The sequence below is a fragment of the Dryobates pubescens genome, chromosome 13 (assembly GCF_014839835.1).
Source record: "Dryobates pubescens isolate bDryPub1 chromosome 13, bDryPub1.pri, whole genome shotgun sequence".
Taxonomy (NCBI): Eukaryota; Metazoa; Chordata; class Aves; order Piciformes; family Picidae; genus Dryobates; species Dryobates pubescens.
In genome coordinates, this window is record NC_071624.1 from 25,706,684 (window position 1) to 25,732,518 (window position 25,835).

A 25,835-nucleotide genomic window follows, 5' to 3' on the forward strand; every position below is an offset into this window, starting at 1 on the left:
CACCAGCATAGCAGACCATGTGCTTCAGCTGGAGACGTTCACTGTTGGGTTTTCCAGCCCCTTCAGGCAGTTGATACAACAAAACACCACAGCTTTATGTGGGGATTTCTAAAACAGCTAGGACTGTGCCTTACAAAGCATGTCTGGGCTGCATTTAGTGATGAAAACGAGCAGCTAAACTAGAAAAGCTGGTTTCCTCTTGCTTTCTCTTGCAGCAAGACTCTCAGGAGTCTGGCATGGTGTGAGCTCTGAGGTTTCCTGTGGTTGGGACATGCCCCTTGTGAATCCTTTGCTGTCTAATAAGGTTTGTGCTTGTATTATGGCCTTTCCCTCAGCACTCTACAGACAGGCTTTCCTCTTCTGTCTAGCACCCATTTTAATGAACCTTATATGAATTTAGTACTTTCAAGTTCTCCAACTCTAACATTTGACAGAAATTAACCAACTGGTCCAAAACTTTTATGTTAGGGGCAGGTGGCATAGGATGGTGGCATTAAAGCTGCCTTTCTCTTGAAAACTAGGCTCAAAGTAGGGGGTCCCAAATCTTCCCTGCTCTCCTTGGGAAGAGAGTGATCATCTCTTCCATGTTCCACTTGTTGCTGAGCAACTGAACAGCAAGGGAAAAAAAAGCAACATCTCCTCTTAAGATCTCAGTTCCTTCAGTAGGTCACCGCTCCTCTTCTATGCTGGGCAGCTTGAGTGACTCATGGCCCTGTCTACCTCTAAGGCAGCTCCCTGGCTCACAGCCAGTTCACTGCTCTTGGCAACAGCCATGTAACTGGAGGAACTTCTAGGTGTGTGACCCTGGATCATGCTTCATCTGCTGGAGTGCATGCACAGCTTCTCCAAATGCCTCCTGGGCATCTCAAACCCTCTGTTGAGGTTAAACAGTGAAATGCAGTTATAGGGAAGGCAGCAATAAACAATTCCACATTGCCAGAGCATTCGTGTGCCAGATCTGCAGGGGACAGCAGCACATAGACATTCTTAGCAGCCTTCTTGAAGCTCCATCACAGACCAGACTTTTGATTCTACACACTCAGAGCGAAGAGCACCTCAATCCGTGGGTGACATTGCTGTTTAAGGTACAAAATGCTGTTTGGACTTTCTGCTGTGATAGGAACAGACTGCGTTGTATGTCAGAGGATCATTCTGCAGTGCCTGGCAGTATTCATTTTAGCAGAGGAGCAAAAGGCAAAGTGGCAAAGACCTTGCTGGCAAATAAATGAATGGTAACTCTTGGCTGGATTTATTCAGGTTTTTTGAGATATAAATGTATTCTTGATGGCCAGAGAAATCAGTCATTCTGCATTAGGAAGCTTGATTGATGTCTTCAGTGGGCCTTTATGAAGGGCTGTCTCAGTGGATCTGGAAATAACCTACAGGGAAAATTTGTGGTCCAGTTCATTCAATACAGAAATACTCAGTTGTGGTTTTTTGTTAGTTTCACTTTTGTGGCTACTGAAGGAAATTTTAATGGTACAGATAGATGAAAATAAGTGACTTCATCCCTCCAAAACACCCTTTGTGTGACATTCATCCCCCTGAACTCCTGTGGCTTACACCACATCTGAATTTTAATCATTGTATTGTTACGCTTCAGGTTGGTGTCTCTCTTACTGTGGCAAGATCAGATGTTTTTAATTACAGAACAGGATCCTGCTGAGGTTTACAGATAGTGCTTGCCCCAAGGATGTTGCAGGTGAAGTATGTGCCTGAAGTATGTGTGTTCAAGAGGGGATTGGACGTGGCACTTGGTGCCACGGTCTAGTAGGCATGAGGTCTTGGATGACAGGTTGGACTTGATGATCTTTGAGGTCTTTTCCAACCTTGTTGATTCTATGATTCTATGATCTTCTTTAGCAGCCTCCATAGTCTGTGCACCTTCCCATCCCCACAGTTAAGGTGGTGGAGAAGGAAAGAATGCTTGGCAGAGCTTAAGCTGTGGGAGAAGGCATATCAGGATGGGCAGAATAGACCAGAATTGTGTATTGAGATATTCTGGATCATGAATAACAATAGATGTTCTAGATTTGGACCATGATGGATGTAGTAGGGTCTGAGGTCTTCTCTATGATAACATAGGTACATTAATGCAGTATCTTGAGCTGGACTAACAAAGACAACTCTTGCCTTGGCAACTGGGCATGCTGGTCACAGCCGTGGAGAAGGCTGCTTTGTTCCTAACCTTCCAGTGGGATTTGAATCTTGGCACTGAATGAAGAAAAAGCTTGTGCAATAACCAGTGGGTTTCCAACACCTTCTCTATTGCTCCCCCTCATGATTTATAACAGCCTCTAAGATCAGAGGTTCATTTATGATTGTTTTCTGTTCTTTGAGCAGCTTCCACCCCCTCACTCTTTGTCTGATCAAAAACCCCATGTTGTTTACTTACTGACATAGGTCAGCGACAGCAGGGGAAAAATGGTGACTAAGCCAATTAATTGCTGCCAGAACAAAGCTTGCAGACTGTATCTTCAAGTGTGAGTTTGACAGTAAAGCCTTGGGCTCAGCAAAACAGAAGCCATCCGTACTGAGAGAGAGCTCTTCCTTTCCCAAACCATCCCCTTAGCAGTGACATCCTGGTTCCAGACAGTTTTCTTATAAATCCTTCAAGTGCTATCTTGGAAGGCAGCACAGGCAGCACGTGTTCACAGAAGCCTCCTGAAACTGCTGCTGGAGACATCTGCTTACTGGAGGCCAGATCCTGCTGGAGACCTGTGCACCACGTCAGACCAAATTAAGCGCAGATCCTTAGTCATGCTTACAGAAATCTCACTGGTGTTCATCCTTTGTCCAGGACTGAATCTTATTTTTCAGGTCATTTCTTCCTTTTCCAGCTTTTGTTGTATTGCTTGGGTTGACGTGCAGATGAGGATGTCAGGGTGCTGGGTCAGACCCTGCTGGCCTGTAGAACCATGCTTCCTCACCGTGCAATGTGCAGAGAGCTGTATCTGGTGGTTTTGTCTCTGTTTCTGCTGTAAAAGGGAAAAACAGTCTTAGCCTGCAAGCAGGCTTGTGTATTGCTGAAGGCTGTGCTGCCTTTATCCTCAGCATAGGTTAAAAATGTTCTGCAACTGTTGTGAACTGTTTATTCTACTGGAGGACTTGCTAGAAGAGCACTAAGTGTTCAGACCTGCCTGGGCTGTGTGAGGCCAGAGAGAAATACTACTTTAGTGCTTTGTCCTGTGAAACTGAGATCCAATAAAACCTGATATAGACACTGACTTTCTTTAGAAGGTGCTTTGAAGTCTACTTGTGAAAAGCAGCAAGTAGGAGCCAGGTGGAATTGTGCCTTTCTGAGACGCTTTTCTTCTTTTGTTCCTCAAGAATAGCAATGCTTCCCTGTCAGGTCCACTCACAGCCTACCAATAGCATGTTCTCCAGTTCTTAGTCTACCTCTGATTGTCTTACTTCAAGGTTGTACTTAGTTTTGTATCTTCTTCTGAGAATATTCAAGGGTTCTTTGTGACCTGCATTGGTTTTTAAGAGGTAACTTTCTGATGGTGCTATCACAGCATTTGCTGGCTCTGGAGTAGTGTTTTGTGCCTCAAGCTATAAGCTTTCATTGGTATTTTTGCCTCTTGTGTTACACTACCCAAGGTCCAGGCTGCATCTCACCTAAATGTTTGTCCTTTATCCTGATTTTGTACTGCCTCAGTAGAAGAAACTTTTTATTAGACTCTACAGAAAGCATTCAATAAAGTTTAGGTTAATTCACCCAGGTGAACCAATAACTTCTGTCTTATGATCATGCTTGGAAGTGTTGTGAAATACCAGGACTCCTGCAGGCAGTGGATGAGAATCCTCATCTCTATCTGTAAAGTGTATTAAATCCTGATTGGAGTGGAAACAAATTGTTAACATACCTCAAGCACATCCCTCAGTTTACAGGACTGTGCTTTCCCTGAGAGCCATAGACACTTGCTCTACAGGTCTGTTATCCTGGAGCCCTGTATAGCTGAAGTACTTGTTAAAAAGTAAATACAGAAGTGAGGGGACAGAAGAGCCTCTTAGGTTAAAGGCTCAGATTGCTAAGATTTTGACTTAGAGCCTTTCTGAGTTGGATAATGGTGGTGGTGTAAACTTGGGCACCTGAGCTGGTAGCATTTTTCCACAGCAGGATAATTTTTCTCTTGGGTCTTTTCAGCCAGCCAGTGGTGTGAGAATGAAGGTGTCACAGGTACTTGAGATGTCTCAGGACCTGGCTGGAGGTGACTCATCATCTCTCAGTCATCTGATGGCTTGAAACTTATTAATGATAAAAATAAAATGCAGCATCTGAGTTCATATTTTACTGGTTGGAAGAGTAAAGTCAGGAGTATTCCCTGCCTAGGAGGGAGTGCTTATTGATATTAGCCATTGGAATGGGCTGCCCAGGGAGGTGGTGGAGTCCCTATCCCTGGAGGTGTTCAAGAAGGGATTGGAGGTGGCACTTGGTGCCATGGTGTAGTCATGAGGACTGTGGTGACAGGTTGGACTTGATATGATCTTTGAGGTCTCTTCCAACTTCGGTGAATCTGTGATTCTGTGATTGTGTGATATTGCCCAGCCTTACCCTCATTCATTTTTGGTGTGCCTCAACACAACTGCACACAGAAGAAGATCCAAGACTATTACTTTTGAGCTTCTCATACTTTGGAGGTGAGTTTCGGATGACGCAGCCTTGTATTGTTCTAAGAGTATTTGTTCTTCCCCGAGCCCTTTCAGCAGGGAAGTCTGTGTAGTTTGTTATGGGTTTGTTGGGTTTTTTTCATCCCAGCTAGTGATTTCACAATCTCAATTTTCTGTAAATCTTTGACAGCTGTTATTTTGTTGCTTTAATTTTTTCAATCTAATTTAATAGTCATCCTGCACAGCACTTGGTGAGGACAGGCACAAATAGCTGATTACAGCCTGTTGGGTCTTCACAGGGCCTGGCTGCTTTGGCTGTTCCTGGAGAATGTGTTTCTGGACTCTGTTGCTTACTCTTCCCTTTTTCTCTTCCTCTCCTCTGTGGGGCTGCAGGGAATGGGCAATGCAGTAAAATACAAACCAAAAGGGTGATTAGAATTTCGTGTGAAGTGGGATTTTAAATGGCCCTGCACTTGATGAATCTACATTTTCAAGTGAAGAGGGCAGGGCAGGGGAAAATCTGTTAAAGTATTAAAACCTGCCAGGGGCACAGCATTTCCTTTCACTTCCAAAATGCCTATCCAAGACTGAGACAATTGGAAATGGAAAGATGTTGTCTGTGCCCTCAGGCTCTCACTTAGAACTACCTTAACTTCTTGCTGTTTGTGCTTGTGGAGAGGTTTTCCCAGCACATTAAATGCATTATATTTGTTCCCATAGACTTGAAATCCTCTTTAAATTAAAATGTAGACAGACCACTGCTAGTTAGATACTTTTTAATTTGACAAAGATGACAGCTAACCCTGATCTCTGAGCTATGAGTTTGAAAATCAGGATTTGAAACACTGGGTTCTCTCTGGCTCTGAGGCAAATAGGCTCTGATTTAGCTCAGCCAGACCACCAGCTCAGCTTACTGCTGGTGAGTCTCACTTCACACAGAATCACCAAGGCTGGAAGAGACCTCAAGGATCATCAAGTCCAACCTGGCACCACAGACCTCATGACTAAACCATGGCATCAAGTGCCACCTCCAATCCCCTCTCGAGCACCTCCAGGGATGGTGACTCCACCACCTCCCTGGGCAGCACATTCCAATGGCTAATGACTCTCTCAGTGAAGAACTTTCTCCTCACCTCTTCCCCACAAGTGTCTCCCAACTCAGCTTGAAGAGTCCCTCTAGGATATATGCATAGGGGGACTGAGAGGGTGCAGTGCCACAGAGAGGGCTTTGCTCCACTACCATGTGTGTCTGGGGTTGTTTGACCCTCCGGTCCATAACCTGAAGGGTGGGAGGTGTCAGAGATTGCCAGAGCTGCACAACTCGAGGCCGCACCTCGAGTACTGTGTCCAGTTCTGGGCCCCTCAGTTTAGGAAGGATGTTGACTTGCTGGAACGAGTCCAGAGAAGAGCAACAAAGTTGGTGAGGGGTTTGGAACATAAGCCCCATGAGGAGAGGCTGAGGGAGCTGGGGTTGCTTAGCCTGGAGAAGAGGAGACTCAGGGGAGACCTTATTACTCTCTACAACTACCTGAAGGGAGGTTGTAGACAGACGGATGTTGGTCTCTTCTCCCAGGCAAGCAGTACCAGAACAAGAGGACACAGTCTCAGGCTGCGCCAGGGGAGATTCAGGCTGGATGTTAGAAAAAAGTTCTATACAGAAAGAGTGATTGCCCACTGGAATGGGCTGCCTGGGGAGGTGGTGGAGTCGCCATCACTGGAGGTTTTTAGGAGAAGACTTGACAGGGTACTTGGTGCTGTGGGTTAGTTGCTTGGGTGGTGTTGGATTGGTTGATGGGTTGGACGCGATGATCTTGAAGGTCTCTTCCAACCTGGTTTATTCTATGTATTCTATGTATTCTAAACTTCCTAAAGCAAAAAAATAATATGAAAGAACAGAGATCCACAGGTTTTTATTTCATGCTGTCTCTTCCTCTCTTGCTTTGAGCTGTGTTACCCTTTGGAATACAAGGCTGGTCAAAACAAAGAGCCCGGTGCTGTGTCTCTCACAGCACTGACTGTGCTGCTCAGGGAAGTGAAATGGGGCCTGTGTGCATACCCTGGGGCATCTTTCAAGAGACTGAAGTATAAGGGATGTCCTAAAGGAGGATTTCATGTTTCACCTTGTTCCCCAGTGAACTATTATATCTTGAACCCATCTCTTCCTGCACATACTGGCTTTTGTGTTATCTGGCCATCTCATACAGATAGACAAGCATGAAGGGTTTAGATGGAAAACCTTGTGCTGGCAGATCAGTTCATTGCATGCCCCACTTTCATGTGTTGGGAAGCAATGAATTACTCTTCTTTAATCACCTTGGCCATAGGAACTTCTCTCATCACCCCACACTGAGACATTGCTTCTTGCAGTTGGACTGTTCTTATCTCTTCATTTTTTTTCACACCTTGGATCATCTTTGGCCCCTTCTCTGTGTTTCTTCCAAATCACCTCACTTGGTAGCCTCAGAATGGTTTGATCATAAAGTACTTGGTGGCTGGGTATGTGCTGGATTTGTGCTTTGGGGTAATGAGATGTTCTTGCCTTCCTGCCCAGCTGCCCCTGTTTGCTCAGCTTCTTTGAAAGCCTTGACCCCTTTGGAGAACAGCCCATGTTGAGTCCAGAATCTCTTTCCTGAGTGGTAATAGCTCATTTAAAGCCTGTCATTCTTCATTCAGAATTTAAATTATTTTCCCCCAGTATGCATTAATTTTCATTTATTGACTTAATATTTTATGTGCCATCTTATTACTCAGCCACCAGGCTTTATAAGGTCTTTAGGTGGAAATTGAGTGTATGAATCTTTGGCTCTAAGCAGCTTTCTCATCACCCAGCAAACTTAACAGCCTTACAACACAGTATTCCTACTGCACACTGCTGGTACATTCTCCTTAGAAATACCTGAGCCTCTTTGTGCTAGGTGCTGTACAGGCAGCACCAGAGAGCTCTCGTGCTGAAACTTTGAGAGGATCCAAAGCCAACTACAAAGGGCAGTGCAGGTCCTGTCCAGCCAGTTAAAGCAGCCAGCAACCGTATCCAAAGCCCTAGAACACAGTGAGGGGATGAGTAACCCCAGAAATTTCTGGAAACAGTCAGAGCATTAGTTTGAGGCCCTGACTAGAGCTGGTTTTGAGCTTCTTTGGCACCTTTCACACTGGTGGCCCCCTGGGGCAGACCCAGTGAGTCTAAGCCCCATGGAGAGGCTCTTACATTGCTTCAGAGTGACTGAGCAACAAGAAACATCTGTGGGATGGTGCTGACCCTGGCAGCACTGTTTGGTTTTGACCCAAACAGTGACCCACTCTGTGTTGTCGGTGGACTTCACTTCACCAGAAGCTCTGCCTTTTGTTTTGGGTGTTGATCTGTGAGCTGGATTTCAGGAGCAATATTCAGAAACTACAGAATTCAGCCTGAGCCATGTATTGTTCACTAACTGAATTGTTTCTCACGTTTTCCTTGCTGTCTGGTAGGCCTGGGAAGAAGTTTGCTGCTTCTACCTTTACCATGGGCTCTTCCTTCACTGCCTGAAGAGACCAATTTAGAAAGAATCTTTTGGAAGAGCATTGTTAAAAATAATCCTGGCTGGCATCTTCAGGGCTGAAACTTTGTGGGTTGTCAACATTGACTTACTTGGGGGGGGAAATAAATTCTTGAAATGCATTTTCCTCTTTGCTTATCTGTAACAGGAACTTTATCCAAAAAAAACCTCAACCCAAAACAAAACAAAACAAGAGAGAGCTGGCACAAGAGCAGTTTCCTTTTGCTTCACTAGCAAAGGAAGCAAATGAAGCTTCCTTTCAGTCCCTCTGAGTGCACTAGATTTGGTAAACACCTTAACTACAGGTTAATGGAAAGCTGGCCACAGGCACCTCTACAGCACTATTTTGCACATGATGTTGGCTAGATAATGCAGAAATCATAGAATCACAGAATTGTCAGGGTTGGAAGGGACCTCAAGGATCATCTAATTCCAAACCCCCTGCCATGGGCAGGGACACCTCACACTGTATCAGGTTGCTCACAGCCACATCCAGCCTGGCCTTCAAAACCTCCAGGGATGAGGCTTCCACCACCTCCCTGGGCAACCTGTGCCAGTGTCTCACCACCCTCATGGGGAAGAACTTCTTCCTAACATCCAATCTGAATCTACCCATTTCTATTTTCTTTCCATTCCCTCTAGTCCTATCACTAGCTGACACCCTAAAAAGTCCCTCCCCAGCTTTCTTGTAGGCCCCCTTCAAATACTGGAAGGCCACAATTAGGTCTCCTTGGAGCCTTCTCTTGCTTTTCCTGTTCATCACTGGGCTGCTTAATACCCATGTTGGGTAGGGACCCAAAAGCAGAGCCTGGGAGAATGAGGAATCCAAGGCACCCTCTGCTGTAGACGTGTCCTTGATTCATGTAAGCATCTAACCTCACTCTGTGCTTAAGGGAAAGTTGATGACACTCTTTTTGTTTTTCACTCAGGCTTAACAATGGCTCTTAAATTGTTCATTGCAGTGTGTTTGGGTTTGACATGCAGATTCACCAACGGCCTTCCCCCTCGCGTGGAGTTCCAGCGTGGGGGCTTGGACCTGCTCGCAAATGGAAGCCCTTTGAAAATGATGAGGGCTGAAATGTGTTTTTCCTGCTGCTCCATTTCGATGGAGCATGGCTCTGCTCTCCCTCCTCCTCCCCCCCCCTTCAATCCCCCTGCCACACATGTTCTCAATTACTGCCTGCATTGAAGCTGCAAACATTTCTCGTGCATCTCGCTTTCTATATTGAGCGCTGGAAATATATTTTAGTAATTTGTAGGAGAACTATTATGTCCCATGCTGGGAAAATTGTGTTTATGGTTCCTGCAGGGAAACAAGTTCATCAATTCCAGTCCACAACAGTTTTTTGCTGTTTCTTGCCTCCTCCTTTTGTATCTTGGAGCAATATCGTTAAGAACCTCTTGCCCCCTTTTTGGGTTGAGCCTGGGTTTCTCCCATCCTCGAAATCAAAACCAGATGCTCTGCAGGCTGTGTTTTTCAGTGCTGTCCACAAAATAATCATTGGGGTTTGGCTCAACACAATAATAAGCTACTATGTACCCCCAAATATTTGGGCTTGGATGTGCAGCAGCGCTGCGCTTAGGAACACTCAATTGTGTTTTATTATTGGTGGGATCTCAGAGTCAATATTCTGCAGCAGAGGGCATGAAAGGAGTAACAAAAGAGAGACTCAGACTTGCCAGTGCTTTTGTATAGTGCCTGATATGGAAGAGGAAAGGAAACAGGGTTTACTCTTTCACTCAGCACTTGCATTGTCCTCCTAGGATAATCCTTCTGGATCCAGTTGGTACAATGTATTCAGGAGCCTTTGTTGTACATTAAATCACGCTTTGTTTTCAACTCTAAACCTTAGCTTCCACACCCACATCTGTAACATGTTTCTCAGCTCAGTTTCTGATTTGTAGAGGATAATTGTGTGTTTAAGGAAAATTCTGCCTTGTACTCCACCTCTCTTGTGCTGAAGGTAGGTTCAGCTCTGACAGTGATCAGTGGATAGTGTTACCTCTGTAAAGAAGAAGTTTTGAAAGCACAGTTACCTTCTGCTTAAATAAATGATGGGCTATTTCAGATGGAAATAATTGCTTTTGCATTTCTTGTGTGGGTAAGGTGGCTCCCATTAGATGGGCTTTTGAGAGTGCTGGCATGCTGGGATAGCAAAAGAAAAAGAGAAAAGGAAAAGGTGTGTCTGGATCAATTAGTTAATTGTTAGATAATAAATGAATCCTTTTCCAATGCACACAACTAAGCTTCCTTTTCATTTACTGCTCCAACTTCCCCTTCAGAGACCTGATTACAGTGTTTGCTCCCAAAGCAAGGAGCTCCTGCCATTTTGATGTAAGCATTCACTGACCCTCTACAGAGATATGAAAAATGATTTTCCTGCTCATTACCAATGATAAAACTGTAACCAGCATTGTTAAAGAGCCTTTGGGGGAGGAGGGGGTCAGAATCAAACCAAAAGGAACAAACCCAAGGGCTCAAAGAAGTGATGTGCACTTTTACCATCGTCCTTGAAGAAGGAAATTAGTACAGGCAGCACTGCACTAGGCATCAGATATTAGTTCCATCTTTGCAAATAATGTTGTGGGGTTTTTGCAAGTTTAGGGATTTGGCTGCTTTTGCTGTTGTTCTGTTGCTTTGTTTCTGATATATTGGTTCAAAAAGAAAAGCTGGAGGAAGAACAGCGATAAAGCATGGGCAAAGTGATGCCTGAGATGCTCATTTAGTTCCCATTAGCACAGTAAATGAGATTATGATGAGGTTTGGTTTGGTTTTATATCCCCATACTTCTCATCAGGGATGTGTTTAGACCTGCATCACAAATGGAAGCTGAGTCATAGGCTGGCCCATAGGACCACCATGGAGCAAGGCATTGGATTAGAGTCTCTGGAGCTAGTAAGGTAACTCTGGCAGTTCTGGTGTGGGTTGGGTTTTGTTGCTGGGTTGTTGTTTGGGATTTTTTAAGTGGATAAGAGTCTTGGTCTCATGGTCCCATTTGTAAATCCAAAGACATTACAATCCAAATTAATGGACTGAAATAATTTCTGCTGTAATTTATGGCTTTGCCTGAAGAGAAGAGAGCTTTCTCTGCTGCCATGTAGGCTTTGGTCAGTAGCAATGACTGCAACCTCCCCTGCTGACCTCCTCACACGGGGAAATGTGCCTGCAGCCTTTAGGACAGGACTCTGTAACCCAGGATGTGTGTCAGTGCCTGTCTTTGCGCTGGGAAAGAGCTGCTCCCATCCCAGCAGGCACAGAGGCTGGAAATGTAACCAGGTTTGGGGGTGTTTTCACTGCTAAAACAGGATCTGTCTTAGCGATTGCAGCCAGTTTTGTGGCTCTCCTCACGTAGTTGGCTGTTATGACCGGGGGAACAAATTATCTAAGGCTGCCTTATCTTCTGAATAGTTCTGTGGTTGGCTACTCTCAAGTCTCTTGAGTCCAAGGGCTGTGGCACTGTCAGGCTGCTGGGGTCTTAGTCCCTTCTCACAGCTGTTCCTAACAGAATTTTTGGGGAGGGGCAGAAAGGGGAATATCTGTTTAAATACAGGGTTTAGGTTAACAGAGGAGAGTGTGCACAGAGGCCTTGAGGGCACCTTTCTGTTCTCCCTGAAGGGCTCTGGGCTCAGAGGAGTTGTCCTTGCTCTTCCTGCATGTTAATGGTTATTATGGTTCCTGCTAATGGTTATAGTAGCTCAGCTTAGCATGAGCAGCACCTCTACCATGCTTAGTATGGCCACAGCCAGGCCATATTCAAGGCTCTTGATGTCATTGGTGCTGGTGGTTCCCAGAGGGACCTTCCTGCTGTGGACAGAGGTGTGGGTTTGGCACTTGCACTGTGACTCATCTTTTGCCTTAGCTTCACTTCCCTTCATTTTATCTAGTGCCAAGCCTCCAAGTATTTCACTTTGACATGAAGAGTGGCAAGTCTTTTGGGGTTTTTTAGCAGTCTCCTGCTTTTGTGGATCTACAGTACTCCTGGGCAGTCCTCAGCAGCTCTGCACTCTCCTGGCTGGAGCTAAAGAAACGTGCCCAGAGCCCACAAGGAAAAGCTGAGTACAGACAGTCCTAGTAGGAATCTTGTGTGAGTGATGTAGAAACACACTGCTGCTGTCCTTCAGAGAATAGTGTTAAAGGCAGGTTTCTATCAAGGAAAATACCCTCTGCTTTTGTCTTTTGCCCATTTTATAGAGTGAAACTAGTGTTGAGTTTGATGAAAGTTGGAAGAGTTGGGCAGAGAGTCAGTGCAAACCACTAACTGGGTTATATTCAGTGAATTGCATGGACAAAACCCGTGGTTTTGTGGCTTCTTTTTAACTTGGAGGATGATTCTAATAAGTCCTGGTCTCTTTTTTGTTACAGATCTGTGAACATTGCAAGTTTGTAATTGCTTGTTTTGTTTCCCTCCCCAACTCAACTTTTCACTAGGTGGCTTTCCCTAAAAGTTCTCTTTGTCAAGTTGAGTTACTAGAATAGGATACAGGCCAGAGTGGGGGAAGAAGATTTGCTCAGCCATGCATTCAGTGTTCAGAACGAAAATCTTCTTTATTTATGCACTTTGCCTTTTGTGGAGCATAGCATCCTTAGTGACCCAAAACCCAGCTCTGTGCAAGACCTATTCCCATGTAAGACCCAATGCAACTCAATGCAAGACTCATTCCTACAACTAGGCTTTGCTTATATATCCCAGAACTGGGAAGCTATGAACTTGTATAAATAGGATTCACTAACCTTGTTGACTTGTATTTGCTTAATTTCCTCCTATCCCACAAGTAGAACTCCTTAAGTTGCAAGGAGGGCTGTGGTCAAGATGAGGGAGGCTCCTTTGGCACCAGTAAAGCTCATCAAAAACTGGCTACATTTAGACTGGACATTAGGAAACAATTTTTCCCACCAAGAGTGGTCAGGCAGTGGAATGTGCTGCCCAGGGAGGTGGTTGTGTCACCAACCCTGGATGTGTTTGAAGTTCATTTGGATTTGGTGTTTGGGGATATGCTTTAGGGGTGAACTTTGTAGAGTAGGGTTAATGGTTGGGCTTGGTTATCCTGAGGGTCTTTTCCAACCTGAAAGTTTCTGTAATAAGCCCTGACTTACCTTAACAGCTGGGGGGGGGGGGGGGAAAGGAGCTTCTTGAAGCTCTTGTGAGCTGGCAGGATCTCCTACTGGATTGGGGTAGCATTGATGCTTTGTACCTGCCTCTGCTGCAAACATGCTTCAGTGCTTCTCCTGCCATGCAAGCAGATTGTCACGCTGTCAGTGTTTACACAGAGCTATGTAAGATCATCAGCCTCAGTAGAAATGATGCACATTATCACAGGGTGGATGCTAGCTTGGGAAGAGCTGAGCATCTGTGCTCGTCCCGCACCTTGTGCCTCTCGCGCTGTGCACTCAGTGTGCACAGCACCCGGCCCTGGCTCTCTGGGGGTCTACTCACTCTGCAAGGCCTGTTTCCAAAAGACTGCTCAGAGGCTTGGCACAAGCCTGTCAGAGAGGGTTTAACCTCCAGAAATAAAGCTGTGCTCAGCTTGCCTTGAGCTCTGTAGAACCAGAGCTGCAAAAAGGCTTTGGCTGTTTTAACCCTTAATGACTCCAGGTAGCTGCCCAGTGTTCATCACCCAGGTGCCCAACAGCTCTGAATGCACACCAGGCTGTTGCAGGCATCCCACCATAGATCCTGCACAGTTACTGACTACAGTGGTAGCTGGCCACCCAGTTGCCACCAGCTTGTGCCATGCACTGAGGAGTCTCTTAAGATACAAGGGAAGCTGTGGCTTTAGTTTTGCCTGTTGGCTGCCCTTAGCAGAGTGATTTTGACTTCTCAACAGGTAGGCAAGATCAGCTAGGAATGATTATTCTCTCAGAACTTGGAAGTTGCCAAATTTGTATTATAAGAAAAAGTAGGCAATTGTTTTGAGCAAGGAGTTGCACCTGTTATTGACTTCATGGCTGTGCTTCCCTCAGCAGGCATGCTGATGTTTTCCATGCAGTCAAGGGACAAAGCTAAATAGTCTACTCTGGTCCTACCCATGTGCTGATGAATTTGGGCTCAGAATTACGGTGTGATGACAGGAAAGAAAACCAGTACCTTGCAGGCAGTATTATGCAACAGCTCTCAAAGTTTGTGAGACTAACAGAAGATGAAGGACCTGGTAATGCTCTTCTGCTTTCTGTCTCCAGCAGTTAGAGAATGAGGAGATGTCTGCTTTCAGCAGCAAAGCAGCTAGCTCCATCAGCAGTCCAACACACGAGTGCTTTGCCCATAATGAATATAGAAAGTTCAAACAGCACCTGGGAAAGTAAAACCTAACTGAATGTATTTCTTTCCTCTCACTTCACTCCTCCTCCAGCCTTCTCTCCTGTCTTAGTGTGTTCCCTACTTAAGCAGATGGAAGATGGGAAAAGGTCAGCACTACCCTGTGTAACTCATCTATGGCTGCAGAAGAGGAAGGTGGGGTCTGTCACAGCTCGCTCAATATAATGGGCTTGTTGCTCTGCTCCAACAGCAGCTCTTGTAGTGCCTGCCCCTTGTGCATGCCATAGAGATACCTGTGGTTGCAGGGTGTGAGGTGTATGTGGCAGCCAGAAATGCTGTGAAACAGTGCAGTTTCAAAGGCCTAAGAAGAGCACATAGGAATAGAAGCGTGAACATTTAGAATAGAATTAACCAGGCTGGAAAAGACCTTTGAGATCGAGTCCAACCTGTTATCCAACACCATCCAACTAAACCATGGCACCAAGCACCCCATCCAGTCTCTTCCTAAACACCTCCAGTGATGGTGACTCCACCACCTCCCTGGGCAGCACATTCCAATGGCAAATCACTCCTTCTATGAAGAACTTCTTCCTAACATCCAGCCTAAACCTCCCCTGGTGCAGCTTGAGACTGTGTCCTCTTGTTCCGGTGCTGGCTGCCCGGGAGAAGAGACCAACCCCCACCTGGCTACAACTTCCCTTCAAGTAGTTGTAGAGAGCAATAAGGTCTCCTCTGAGCCTCCTCTTCTCCAGGCTAAGCAACCCCAGCTCCCTCAGATCTATCTAAATGCTGGTTTGTTCTAATATTTTTTTTTACCTCTAAGAATAGTGGAGGATCTTGTTCCTGTCTGCAGCTCTGAATCATGACTGCTGGATTCTTTCGTCCCCCTTGTCGTTTGCTGCACCAAAATAAACAAACATTTCTCAAGCAGAAAGCATTAAGCAGTGAAGATTCTTTCTGGAATTAAGATTTGAGGGGCTCAGTGACGACAAAATGCAGCAGTGCCTTCCATGAAAGGTTTGTTGCTGACATGACAGTTTTTCTATTTCAATTAAAACTGCAAGGAGGTGTTTCAACTTGAAACTACAAGAAGTGATTTCCTGGCTTTGATTTATCAAGAACTTGTTCCCTCAGCTTCTCTTGCTCCTTTTCAAGATGTCAGATGGTAGGGAAAACAAAAGAAAATGATGAATGAGAAGCAGAGGTGAGCTAATTCCCTTTTGCTTTTTAAATTGAGGTTTTTTTTGGGTTACTTGAGGAAAATTGAAAGGATGTTGTTATAACATTATTTTTAGATGAAAGTCTGCTTCCTCTGGGCACTGATAGGCTTTCAGGCACACTGTATCCACCAAATGCTTATAAGCACCAGTATCCAGTACCTCTAAGTATCCAGTAAGAATGCTAAAACCTAAAGAATGGTGCCCTGTGGTTGTGTGAAGCGAGGTGCAGCACCGATGCAGATTCTGCTGCAGGCTCCTGTCCTTGTGCTTTGCAGCCTTGAGCACCCTTAGCACTGATGATGCTTACATGGCAGCCTGGAGTCCCAAAGTGCAAATGAGCCATTTGGAGGTAACTGGGTGGCTTTTTTTCAGTCTGTGGATGGAAGGACTCCTGCCAAGCATCTGGCCTTTGCATTATCTGGGCACCAGCCAGAGCAGTGAAGTTCAGACCCAGGGTTTTTATTCAGCCTCATTCACTAATATAGGTGGTGGGTGGTGATGTTCCAAGTAAAAATTGCACAGCAGAGCTCACTTGAAATAATTTATGACCCAGGAAGAAAAATCTGTACTAAGAATAACTTTTAATTACATCAGGTCATTGTTCCACAGATTCATGCCCAGGATAAGTCTTGGGTATAGAAGATGTATTAACTTCAGGACGTGCACACTTTAAGTCTCTGGTTCCTGTATTGTTCTCATTGCATTCACACATGCACACACAAAAATCTCTGTATTTAGCTCCTTCAGTGGACACATAACAGATGAGAGCAGTAACACTTGCATGGTCTTAAACTGCTTTTATATTTCCTGCAGTCCATCTCTGCTAAGCACTGCAGACTTTGCCTGTTGGCAGTCCTGCTGGGATGGCAGACCAGCGTCATTCACATTCGTCAGCTGGAGAGGCTTAATGAGGGAGCTGCACTTGGGTGGACTCAGACCTTTTCATCTCCCTTACACAGTTCCCTTTCAGGAAGATGAGCTTTCCACTCCATTCCAGCCTGTAGCATGCCATAGTTTCTTCTTGTGGTGTATTTTCCTTACTACTACTTCAGTGTAGTTCTGGCTTCTCTCTTCACATTTGGCAAGAATTTATTTCGCCACATAAGTTGAAATAAAACAGTTTTTCTTGCAGAATCTTCCTAAATATGACAGTAGAAGTCTGTTGAAGGGGGGGAAATGAACCAGCCAAGTTGTGTGTTGCCTTCTAATTGGTTTTGTTGTTGTTGTTGTTGTTGTTGGGGTTTTTTTAAGGCATATTGAAAAAACCCTGCTGTCATGAGAAATGAAGGAAAGATGTTTTAGTATCCCAAGTAACAGCTTTAGAAAGCAGTGCTGCAAATGGTGTGCCTTGACTACTGAAAGCTTCATGGCTTGGGCTTTGCTAGTCATGCAAAATAAACTCCCAAGTGTGTGTTTGTAGAAACAAAATAGTATCTGCTGTGGTTATAGAATCATAGAATCAATAAGGTTGGAAAAGACCTCAAAGATCATCAAGTCCAACCTGTCACCCAACACCTCATGACTACTAAACCATGGCACCAAGTGCCATGTCCAATCCCTTTTTGAGCACCTCCAGGGACGGGGACTCCACCACCTCCCCAGGCAGCACATTACAATGGCCAACAACTCTCTCTGGGAAGAACTTCTCACCTCGAGCCTAAACTTCCCCTGGTGCAGCTTGAGACTGTGTCCTCTTATTCTGCTGCTGGTTGCCTGGGAGAAGAGACCAACCCCCAGCTGGCTACAACCTCCCTTCAGGTAGTTGTAGAGAGCAAGAAGGTCTCCCCTGAGCCTCCTCTTCTCCAGGCTAAGCAACCCCAGCTCCCTCACCCTCTCCTCATAGGGTTTGTGCTTGAGACCTCTCCCCAGCCTCATTGCCCTTCTCTGGACATGTTTGAGAGCCTCAATGTCCTTCTTAAACTGAGGAGCCCAGAACTGGACATAGGACTCAAGGTGTGGCCTAACCAGTGCTGAGTAGGGGGGGAGAATGACTTCCCTGCTCCTGCTGGCCACACTGTTTGTAAGGCAGGCCAGGATGCCATTGGCCTTCTTGGCCACCTGGGCACACTGCTGGCTCATGTTCAGCCAGCTCTCTGCTGGGTTAGGAACTGGCTGGAGGGCTGTGCCCAGAGAGTGGTGGTGAATGGTGCCCCATCCAGCTGGAGGCCAGTCACTAGTGGTGTCCCCTCAGGGATCAGTGCTGGGCTCCATCCTGCTCAATGTCTTTATTGATGATCTGGATGAGGGGATTGAGTCCATCATCTTATGTTGCAGGATAACTCTTCAGTATTGTGGACTTGTTTAATCTGCACCTTGGGAAGTCTGGCCTGACCAAGTCTGACTCCAGAAAAACAGAAGCCGTAGCAGAATGAGTAGCGAACGTTGCTCCAAGCTACTGCTCATCTTTCAGTTGCAGCAGTAATCTGATTTCCATGGGCCCTTGTAGTCCAGACCACATGGAACTGTTCTGATGAACCACAGTTTGATACTGGTTTACTGAAAGGCCAATATGGGAGACACACAGCTGACTTTTTTCCCTTTTCTAATAATCCTTGTTTATTCTTACCATGTGGCCTGGCTTTATCAGTAAGCTGCACTTAAGATCAGTATCTTCTTCAGCACATCCACATCTCTTTTCTCATCCTTTTTGTGTTTGGTCTTGATTTCTGTTCCTTCAGGATGCCAATCATTTTTCCATTATTCTGCTCCCAGCTGTCTCCAACACAGGCTTGGGGAACTTTCCCAGCTACACAAAAGCATCAAGGAGAGGGGTTGAGCAAAGGTCTCCCCCTTTTAACTTTACACAATGTAATCTGTAGCTTTAGCTGTCATCATTATTATTATTATTATTATGGATTAGACAAGACCAAGTTTTGGCATAGCACAGGCTGTAGGACTTCCCTGCATTTATGTCTGCTCATGAATGCTTGCTTTCCTTGGCCACAAATCTGTTAGTTTTGCTCTGTGTTGGTTTTGAAAATGATTAACTTGCTGTAATGAACCAAACCTTGCTATCACAGTGACTCTTTAGGCAGTCCCTGGTGTTATTTGCTAATGTCTCTGTCCCTGATCTGAACACAACTAAAGACTGGGAAGGAATGTTGCCACTGTCCTTTGACAGTTTCTAACCGTGCTGAGACATCTTTAGTGTTGCCCTTGGTAGGGAGGGTAGTGCAGAGTGTGTTTAGAAAGCTCATGCAAACAATAATGCTCTTTTTAACAAAGTAGCAGCCTTCTGCAGAATTAAGTTGCTGTAAGAAAGGTGAAACCAGCACTTTTCTGGCTGGAAAGTCAACTGACACCTCTTGCGAGGGGCTTGTTTTTGTGTTTGGAGTTCAGCTGAGCTGTGTTTTGTCTGCCTCGCCCAGAAGATGGCAAAGCGTTTTGGCTAACAAATAAATACGCTGCTTAGAGAACACCAACCATCTCACTGTTTGCAATTTTCAGTGTCATTTGCCTGTATAGTCTTGTAATTAGATGGTGTAAAGTACTTAACATGTTACACAAATATGTCAAAACGCATTAGCAGCACAAGTGTTCTTTACTGCTTTCCTAAATACACTTCACAATATGTCCTACACGAACCCACCTCTTGTCATTATTTACAAACTGCAAAGAAGTTAGGATCACTAAGAATTAGATGATTAGCATGAGACTGTCTTTTCTGTGCTAAGAATATGCATTATCATGATAATATGCAGAGCGAAGCATCCAAATCCCTTCTCGGCTAAAAGGAGAAGATGGCCTGGAGTAAAACCCAACAAACTGTTCTTCGTATTCACTCAGGTCAACTTCCTGCTGCTGCTGCTTCATTCCTGTTCAGTTCAACTGCTCCTTTGCAAACTTCTGGGGTCCCTCCAGACTTTGCATTGGAATGCCTTTTAGAATGCTTTGGAATGGCATTTGGCCATGGTTTCTGACGTGGGGAGGCCAGCCGCCCACCTGCTTCTGGGAAAGATCTTTCCCATAGAACAGCTTTGCAGACCTTTACCCTGCCAGAGGCAACAATTACCTAAGGAATCATAGAGTCATAGAATCAATAAGGTTGGAAAAGACCTCAAAGAGTTTCCTTATTAAGGAGAAGACAGGACTCATGGCTTTCCTAAAGACCATTGTGCTGAGCTTTCAGATGCCCCAAAGCAGTCAGGAGAGACAGGGATCTGCTAGAGAGAGCCTAACGGAGAGCTACAAGGATGACTGTGGGACTTGAACATCTCTCCTATGAAGAAAGGCTGAGAGATCTGAGCCTGGTTAGTCTTGAGAAGGCTGAGTGAGAGGGGATCTTATCGACCTCTATGAATATCTGAGGTGTGGATGTCAGGGTGAAGGTGCCAGGCTCTTTCCAGTGGTGCCCAGTGTTAGGACAAGGAACAACAGGTATAAGCTAGAACACAGGAGGTTCCACCTCCATACAAGGAGATACTTCTTTATGGTGAGGGTGCTGGAGCCCTGGAGAGGCTTCCCAGAGAGGTTGTGGTGAGGGTGCTGGAGCCCTGGAGAGGCTTCTCAGAGATGGTGTGGAGTCTCCTCTGAAGTCTTTCAAAACTCACCTGGATGCATTCCTGTGTGATGTGCCCTAGGTGATCCTGCTTTGGCAGGGGAATTGGACTGGAGGCCCCTTCCAACCCCTAACATTCTGTGATTTCAGTGCTTTATGTGACCCAGAACCCATGGAAGTTGCATCTGTTGCAGTACTATCACCCTTGTCCCCTAGGCAGGCTAGGGACCAGATGTCTGGAGGAGACACTCGTGGTGTGGACCTGCAAGTGAGGCCAACCAGTACACTTCCCTGCCTGCTTTCTTCTCCCATGGAGACTCCAGTGCTGTTTGCAAACTGAAATGATGCTGTGGCTGCGTCCTACACACACTTTCCTGCTCTGTGCAAGCTTGGGTATGGCTTCCATAGACAGCATAAGCTTCGCAGTTTCAAAGATCTCATCTAATAATAGATTGGTCTACATTTGCTGTGCTGCCAGAAAAAGACATATGTTGTGAGGCAGTCGAAGTCAGCAACAGTGCTGAAGTGGAAATGTGCTGAAACATGGAGAAGGCAGAAATCCAGAAGAATCTCTCTGAGGTTTGGCTATTAAAAACCTGAAAATCCTGTCCTCTTCCATACGTGCTTTCCACGAGTCCTTAGAGCAATACTGTTTACCTGACGTCTCAAAATGATTGAAGAGCCATTCTCTTCCTGTCTTGCCTTCGATTTGCTAGTAGAAGGTGCTGCTGGCATTCAGCTTATCGAGAGCTGGTGTAAGAGGCAAGAGAAATGATGGGAATAGCTTGAATGGAAGAGGCATGTGTAGTGTAGTGCAGGGGAGAAAAAACGGCATTGAGTTCCTTCTGTCGCCGATGATTCAAGGCACAAGTTTTGAGCTGCGCTCTCACAGCCGAAGCAGATCTTTACACATCTCTCTGCTGAGGCACAGGTTTTAGGGTGAGGACTTGAGTTTTGGCAGCGTGCAGGGGTGAGAACATTTTCTCTGCCGTATTTTGTCACACGACGTTTGCCATTCCAGGTTTCCATTTTTCTCCTTTCCCTGGGATAAAGAATGCCTCCCGGGCTCGAACAAAGGCAACCTTCTGCCACAGGAACCGCTGGTGCAAAGGCTTTGCTTTTAAATTCAGATGGCTCCGTGCTGCTGACCTTTTAGAGAGCTGCAGTGAGGTGGGGATTGGGCTTTGAGCTGGTGTATGAAGATGTGAGGTTTTGACAGGCGTTCTGAGCCAGCAATTACGGGATTTCGTCTGTACATATCTCTTAAATATCATCAATTTTAGATGTGTGCTAAGAAAATGGCATCTGTCACAATCAGGCTTTCGCTGCTGGGGTCAATGTGTGCACACAGACGTGTACTGCTCCTCTGGAACAAAATTCCTCCATAAATGCCATTGCAGATCAGGAAAGATTATTTTAAACAAAATAATACATTTTCTCCTTTAAGACCACTGGCTTCTCCCAGCCGGTTTGCACGTGGATCAGTCGAGTATTAGGAGCAAAGAATTTTATCTCAGTGGCTTGTGCAGGTAATTCATTCACTAAACAATAAAATGCTTACACCTCCTGGACCCATCTGGAGCAGCATCCCAGAAGTCCTTGTTAGTATCATAGTGTCATAGTGTCAGTCAGGGTTGAAGGGACCACAAGGATCATCCAGTTCCAACCCCCCTGCCATGGGCAGGGACACCCCACACCAGACCAGGCTGGCCAGAGCCTCGTCCAGCCTGGTCTTAAATACCTCCAGGGACGGCGCCCTAACCACCTCCCTGGACAACCCATTCCAGGGCTTCACCACTCTCATGGGGAAGAACTTCCTCCTCACCTCCAGCCTGAATCTCCCCACCTCCAGCTTCATTCCATTCCCCCTAGTCCTATCACTACCTGAGATCCTAAGAAGTCCCTTCCCAGCCTTCTTGTAGGCCCCCTTCAGATACTGGAAGGCCACAATCGGGTCACCTCGGAGCTTTCTCTTTTCCAGACTGAACAGCCCCAACTCCTTCAGTCTGTCCTCATAGGAGAGGTGCTCCAGCCCTCTGCTCATCCTCTTGGCCCTTCTCTGGACACGTTCCAGCACCTCCAGATCCCTCTTGTAATAGGGGCTCCAGAACTGGAGGCAGTACTCCAGGTGGGGTCTCACCAGAGCTGAGCAGAGGGGGAGCATCACCTCCCTTGACCCAGCATGGGTCACTCCTCACACAGATACCATCCTTGTGCAGTTACCAGAAGCAAGAGTCAAACAATTTTGGATTGCTTCTGTTTTCTGCTTCTCTTGGCACTGTTCCTGGAGAGAGCTGAGTTGGTAAATGGGGCTGTCACAGCAGCTATTACCAATGACACAAAATAATTAAGTTGTGGTTTCTGTTGTGGTGGGGCCACTTCTGGATTTCGTAGTGATACGTCTGTGCTGGGAGCGGGAGTGTCATGCTTGATTGTCGTGACGGATGCTTCCAGGAAAACAGGACGGGTCTCTCAAGGCAGGTTATCTAATCCTTTCCATTTGCATGCAATCCTGTTGGTTACATGGCAGATTGCTAATAGAGCTGCATGTTGTTTCTTCTGCTTCTGATGAGATGAGAAGGGAGGGCAGCAGCCATCTCATTTTTCTCCCTGTTGTTTTTGGAGGGGGGAGCTGCAATCTTTGCTCTTTTCAGCCAGTCAAAAGAACATTGAAGCCAATTTCCAGTCTGATCCCCTGATCCAGCAAATGCTTCCATTTTTCAATGTCTTGCGCCACCAGCATGGGGTTCTTGTCTTTCAGAAGTCCTGAGGACTTTGAGGCACAGATGCTCAGCAGTGCTGAGAAGCCTCAGTAGTCCCTGGTTACTGAGTCCTGCTGAACTGTGCTCCATGCAGGCATTATGATGTGGACATGCTGTGGGATTTGGAGACCGTAGAAACAATCCTTCTTTTTCCCGGTATTTCAGATATTTTCTGTAGGTTGCCTCAGATAAATCTGATACTACTGCAGTGAAACTGCAACATCCTGCTCTTTGGTTCTTACAGGCACAGGCTCTTCCTGTTGCACCCAGTTTGGCTTCCCAGAAAGGAAAATTTCTGCTGTGGCTTGGGTGGCAAACACAGTCCATGTGCTCTGGCAAGCTGCAGGAGAGGCCAGGAGCGCTGCCTGAGCTGGGGATCCATCCAGCACTGTGCCCACGCTGGACAAGTGCTGAAGGTGAACGTGAGCCTGGAGAAGAGGAGGCTCAGGGGAGACCTTATTGCTGTCTACAAATACCTGAAAGGTGGTTGTAGCCAGGAGGGGGTTAGTCTCTTCTCCTAGGCAACCAGCACCAGAACAAGAGGACACAGTGTCTGCAGCAGGGGAGGTTTAAGCTGGAGGCGAGGAGAAAGTTCTTCACTGAGAGAGTTATTAGCTATTGGAATGTGCTGCCCAGGGAGGTGGTGGAGTCACCGACCCTAGAGGTGCTCAAGAGGAGATTGGACATGGCACTTGGTGCCATGGTTTAGTAGTCATGAGGTGTTGGGTGACAAGTTAGACTTGATGATCCTTGAGGTCTTTTCCAACCTTATTGATTCTGTGAGCTTGGAACAATGTGAAACCTTCCTGCTATTGTGGGGGACCAGCTGGAGAGAATCTGGAGACATTCTGCATTTTGTAGTAGATGTTGGTATGTTAGGGAAAAGGCTTTTAATCTATGTGTGGTGTTAAACCCTAAGGCTAAGGCTTTTTCTGTGTGTGTCTGCAGTGGAAGAATCCTGTGTCACATTGGTTTTGTGTCTCATGCTAGAGGTGACATTGTGCTCAGTGCTGGATGAGTTGGAGCGGCTGTGCTGCACATGGCCTGCGGTGTCAAAAGATGAGCATGGAGCAGAGCAGAGGCAACAGGAGATTGAGAGGGAGGGAAGCTCAGCCTTGTGTTCACAGGCTCAGTAGCTGCTGCCACTTGTCTCTTCACCTGGAGCTCCCCAGGGAAGGGAAGAGAAGCATCTACTAAGGGGCAGGGCAAAGACCAGCAAAGAGAATTGGGATGCTGCCTGCTGGTTGCTCTAGCAGCAGGAAGAGATCCTGGGGCTTGGCTGAGAGATTGGATGTCAAACCTTGACAAGGCAAGAAATGTCAGTAGGCAAGCAGGGAAGGTGGGTGCGTGCGTGAGCCATGGGACGGCTTTTGGAGGGCGCTGGAGTGATCAGTCAGTGAGCAAAGCCTTTTGCTCTGTGTCAGTGCAATACAGCATGTCCTGGGCTGTGCTGAGAAGCCTTAAGGGATATGGTAATTAAGAAAAGTAACTAAGAACTAAGTCATAAAAATAATAAGTGTTTTACCAGCTCCATTGTGCATAGGCAGGCAGCAGGGAATGTGGGTCATGCAGTGTGAGTGGCTGAGCCAGGAATAAAATCCAGGTCTGTTAATGCCTCAGGCCTCTCCATAAACACCAGGCTGTGACTCTTTTACTCCAGCACAGCTTGGGTGGGAAAGGACCTCCATTTTAGGTGGAAGACCAGGCTTTCCTCAGTCCAGCAGCTAATCCTGTTCTCCTGCTGTTTGCCTTTGCCAGGTGCAAGTTCTTCAGCCTCACAGAAACCCCAGAGGACTACACCATCATTGTGGATGAAGAGGGCTTCCTAGGTAAGTGTCAGCATGTGCCACTTCGGTATCCAACCTGGCGGTGGAGGAGGAAAACATGTCACCTCTTGCTGAGATTATAAACCAAAGTGTTTGTAAAACAGGTCTGTTTGTCAGCTCTGGCAGCACAGCTCTGAAAGGTGCTTTGATCACTTAAGCACAGTCTCTGCTGCTGTGCTGTACGAGGCGTTTCACACATGAAACGTGAATATATTTGAATGCCAAAAGAAGAGCACACACACACAAGTCTTGGAGAGCATCTTGAGCATATTCAAGAAAGCAAAACCATCTGTGTGTCATTGTTTGAAAATGAGTTGGCCTTTGTCCCCAAACCTCCACAAGCACACCACGTCTTGTGTCTCCAGTTTCTTCGTCCAACCTCTCACTTTGAAAGGAGCTCTCGGAGATGAGCAATTCATAAATCCCCACTGCCACTGCAGTGCTGTGGAGGTGCAGATCAGCTCCTTTGGCTCATCACTGAACACCTTTCTTACACCCAGCTTTCTCCATACTGAATGTGCCATCTTTGCCCGTGGTGGCCAAAGGTCTCTCCGAGGCCGTGTCAGAAAAGGTGGCTGGCATCTGCTTGGGAGCTGCAGACGCTTGGCACAGGGCGAGTGCTGATGGCGAGAATGGTTTGGCTTTGGGGATGGAAACAGTTTGCAACAGCATTTATCATGTGGGGAGATTTTGTTTGCAGCAGTGTTCCTGAGGTGGTGGAATGAGGAAGCGTCGTGCGGCTCTTGTTCTTTTCGTTCGATCGCTGCTTCTGCTGTGGTTGGAATTAGCAGGGTGCACATTTGACTGGTTTGCAGAAAAGTCATTAAAACAGGGGAAAAGATTTCACTCCTGAATAGGAATTAACTGTCAAGTAACTGCTTGTGACGCTGCAATATTCAATGGGTTTGTAATATCCAACCCCCTAAGGAGGAAATTAGAAACTCTACCGACTTTATTTAGAACAGAGGCAAAGTTTTATAACCAGCAGCACTGCTGAATGACTCCCCTTTCTGTTCCAGGAGTGCTCATAAACAGAGAATAGAACAACTGATTGCATTTTAGAGCACTACAATAGTGGCTAAACAGTTTCATAAAATAATCACTAGGTTGAGAATAGGTGAATGGATC

The 25,835-nt window shown here is 46.1% G+C and overlaps 1 protein-coding gene across 1 annotated transcript in view; it reads left to right on the forward strand.

Annotated features, from left to right (window-relative positions):
* CASTOR2 (cytosolic arginine sensor for mTORC1 subunit 2) overlaps positions 1 to 25,835 on the forward strand; it is a 134,407-nt gene that overhangs the window by 46,103 nt on the left and 62,469 nt on the right. The window contains exon 2 of the mRNA XM_054166508.1: positions 24,640 to 24,710. Coding sequence (XP_054022483.1) covers positions 24,640 to 24,710 — 71 coding nt within the window. The remainder of the gene's footprint in view (positions 1 to 24,639; positions 24,711 to 25,835) is intronic.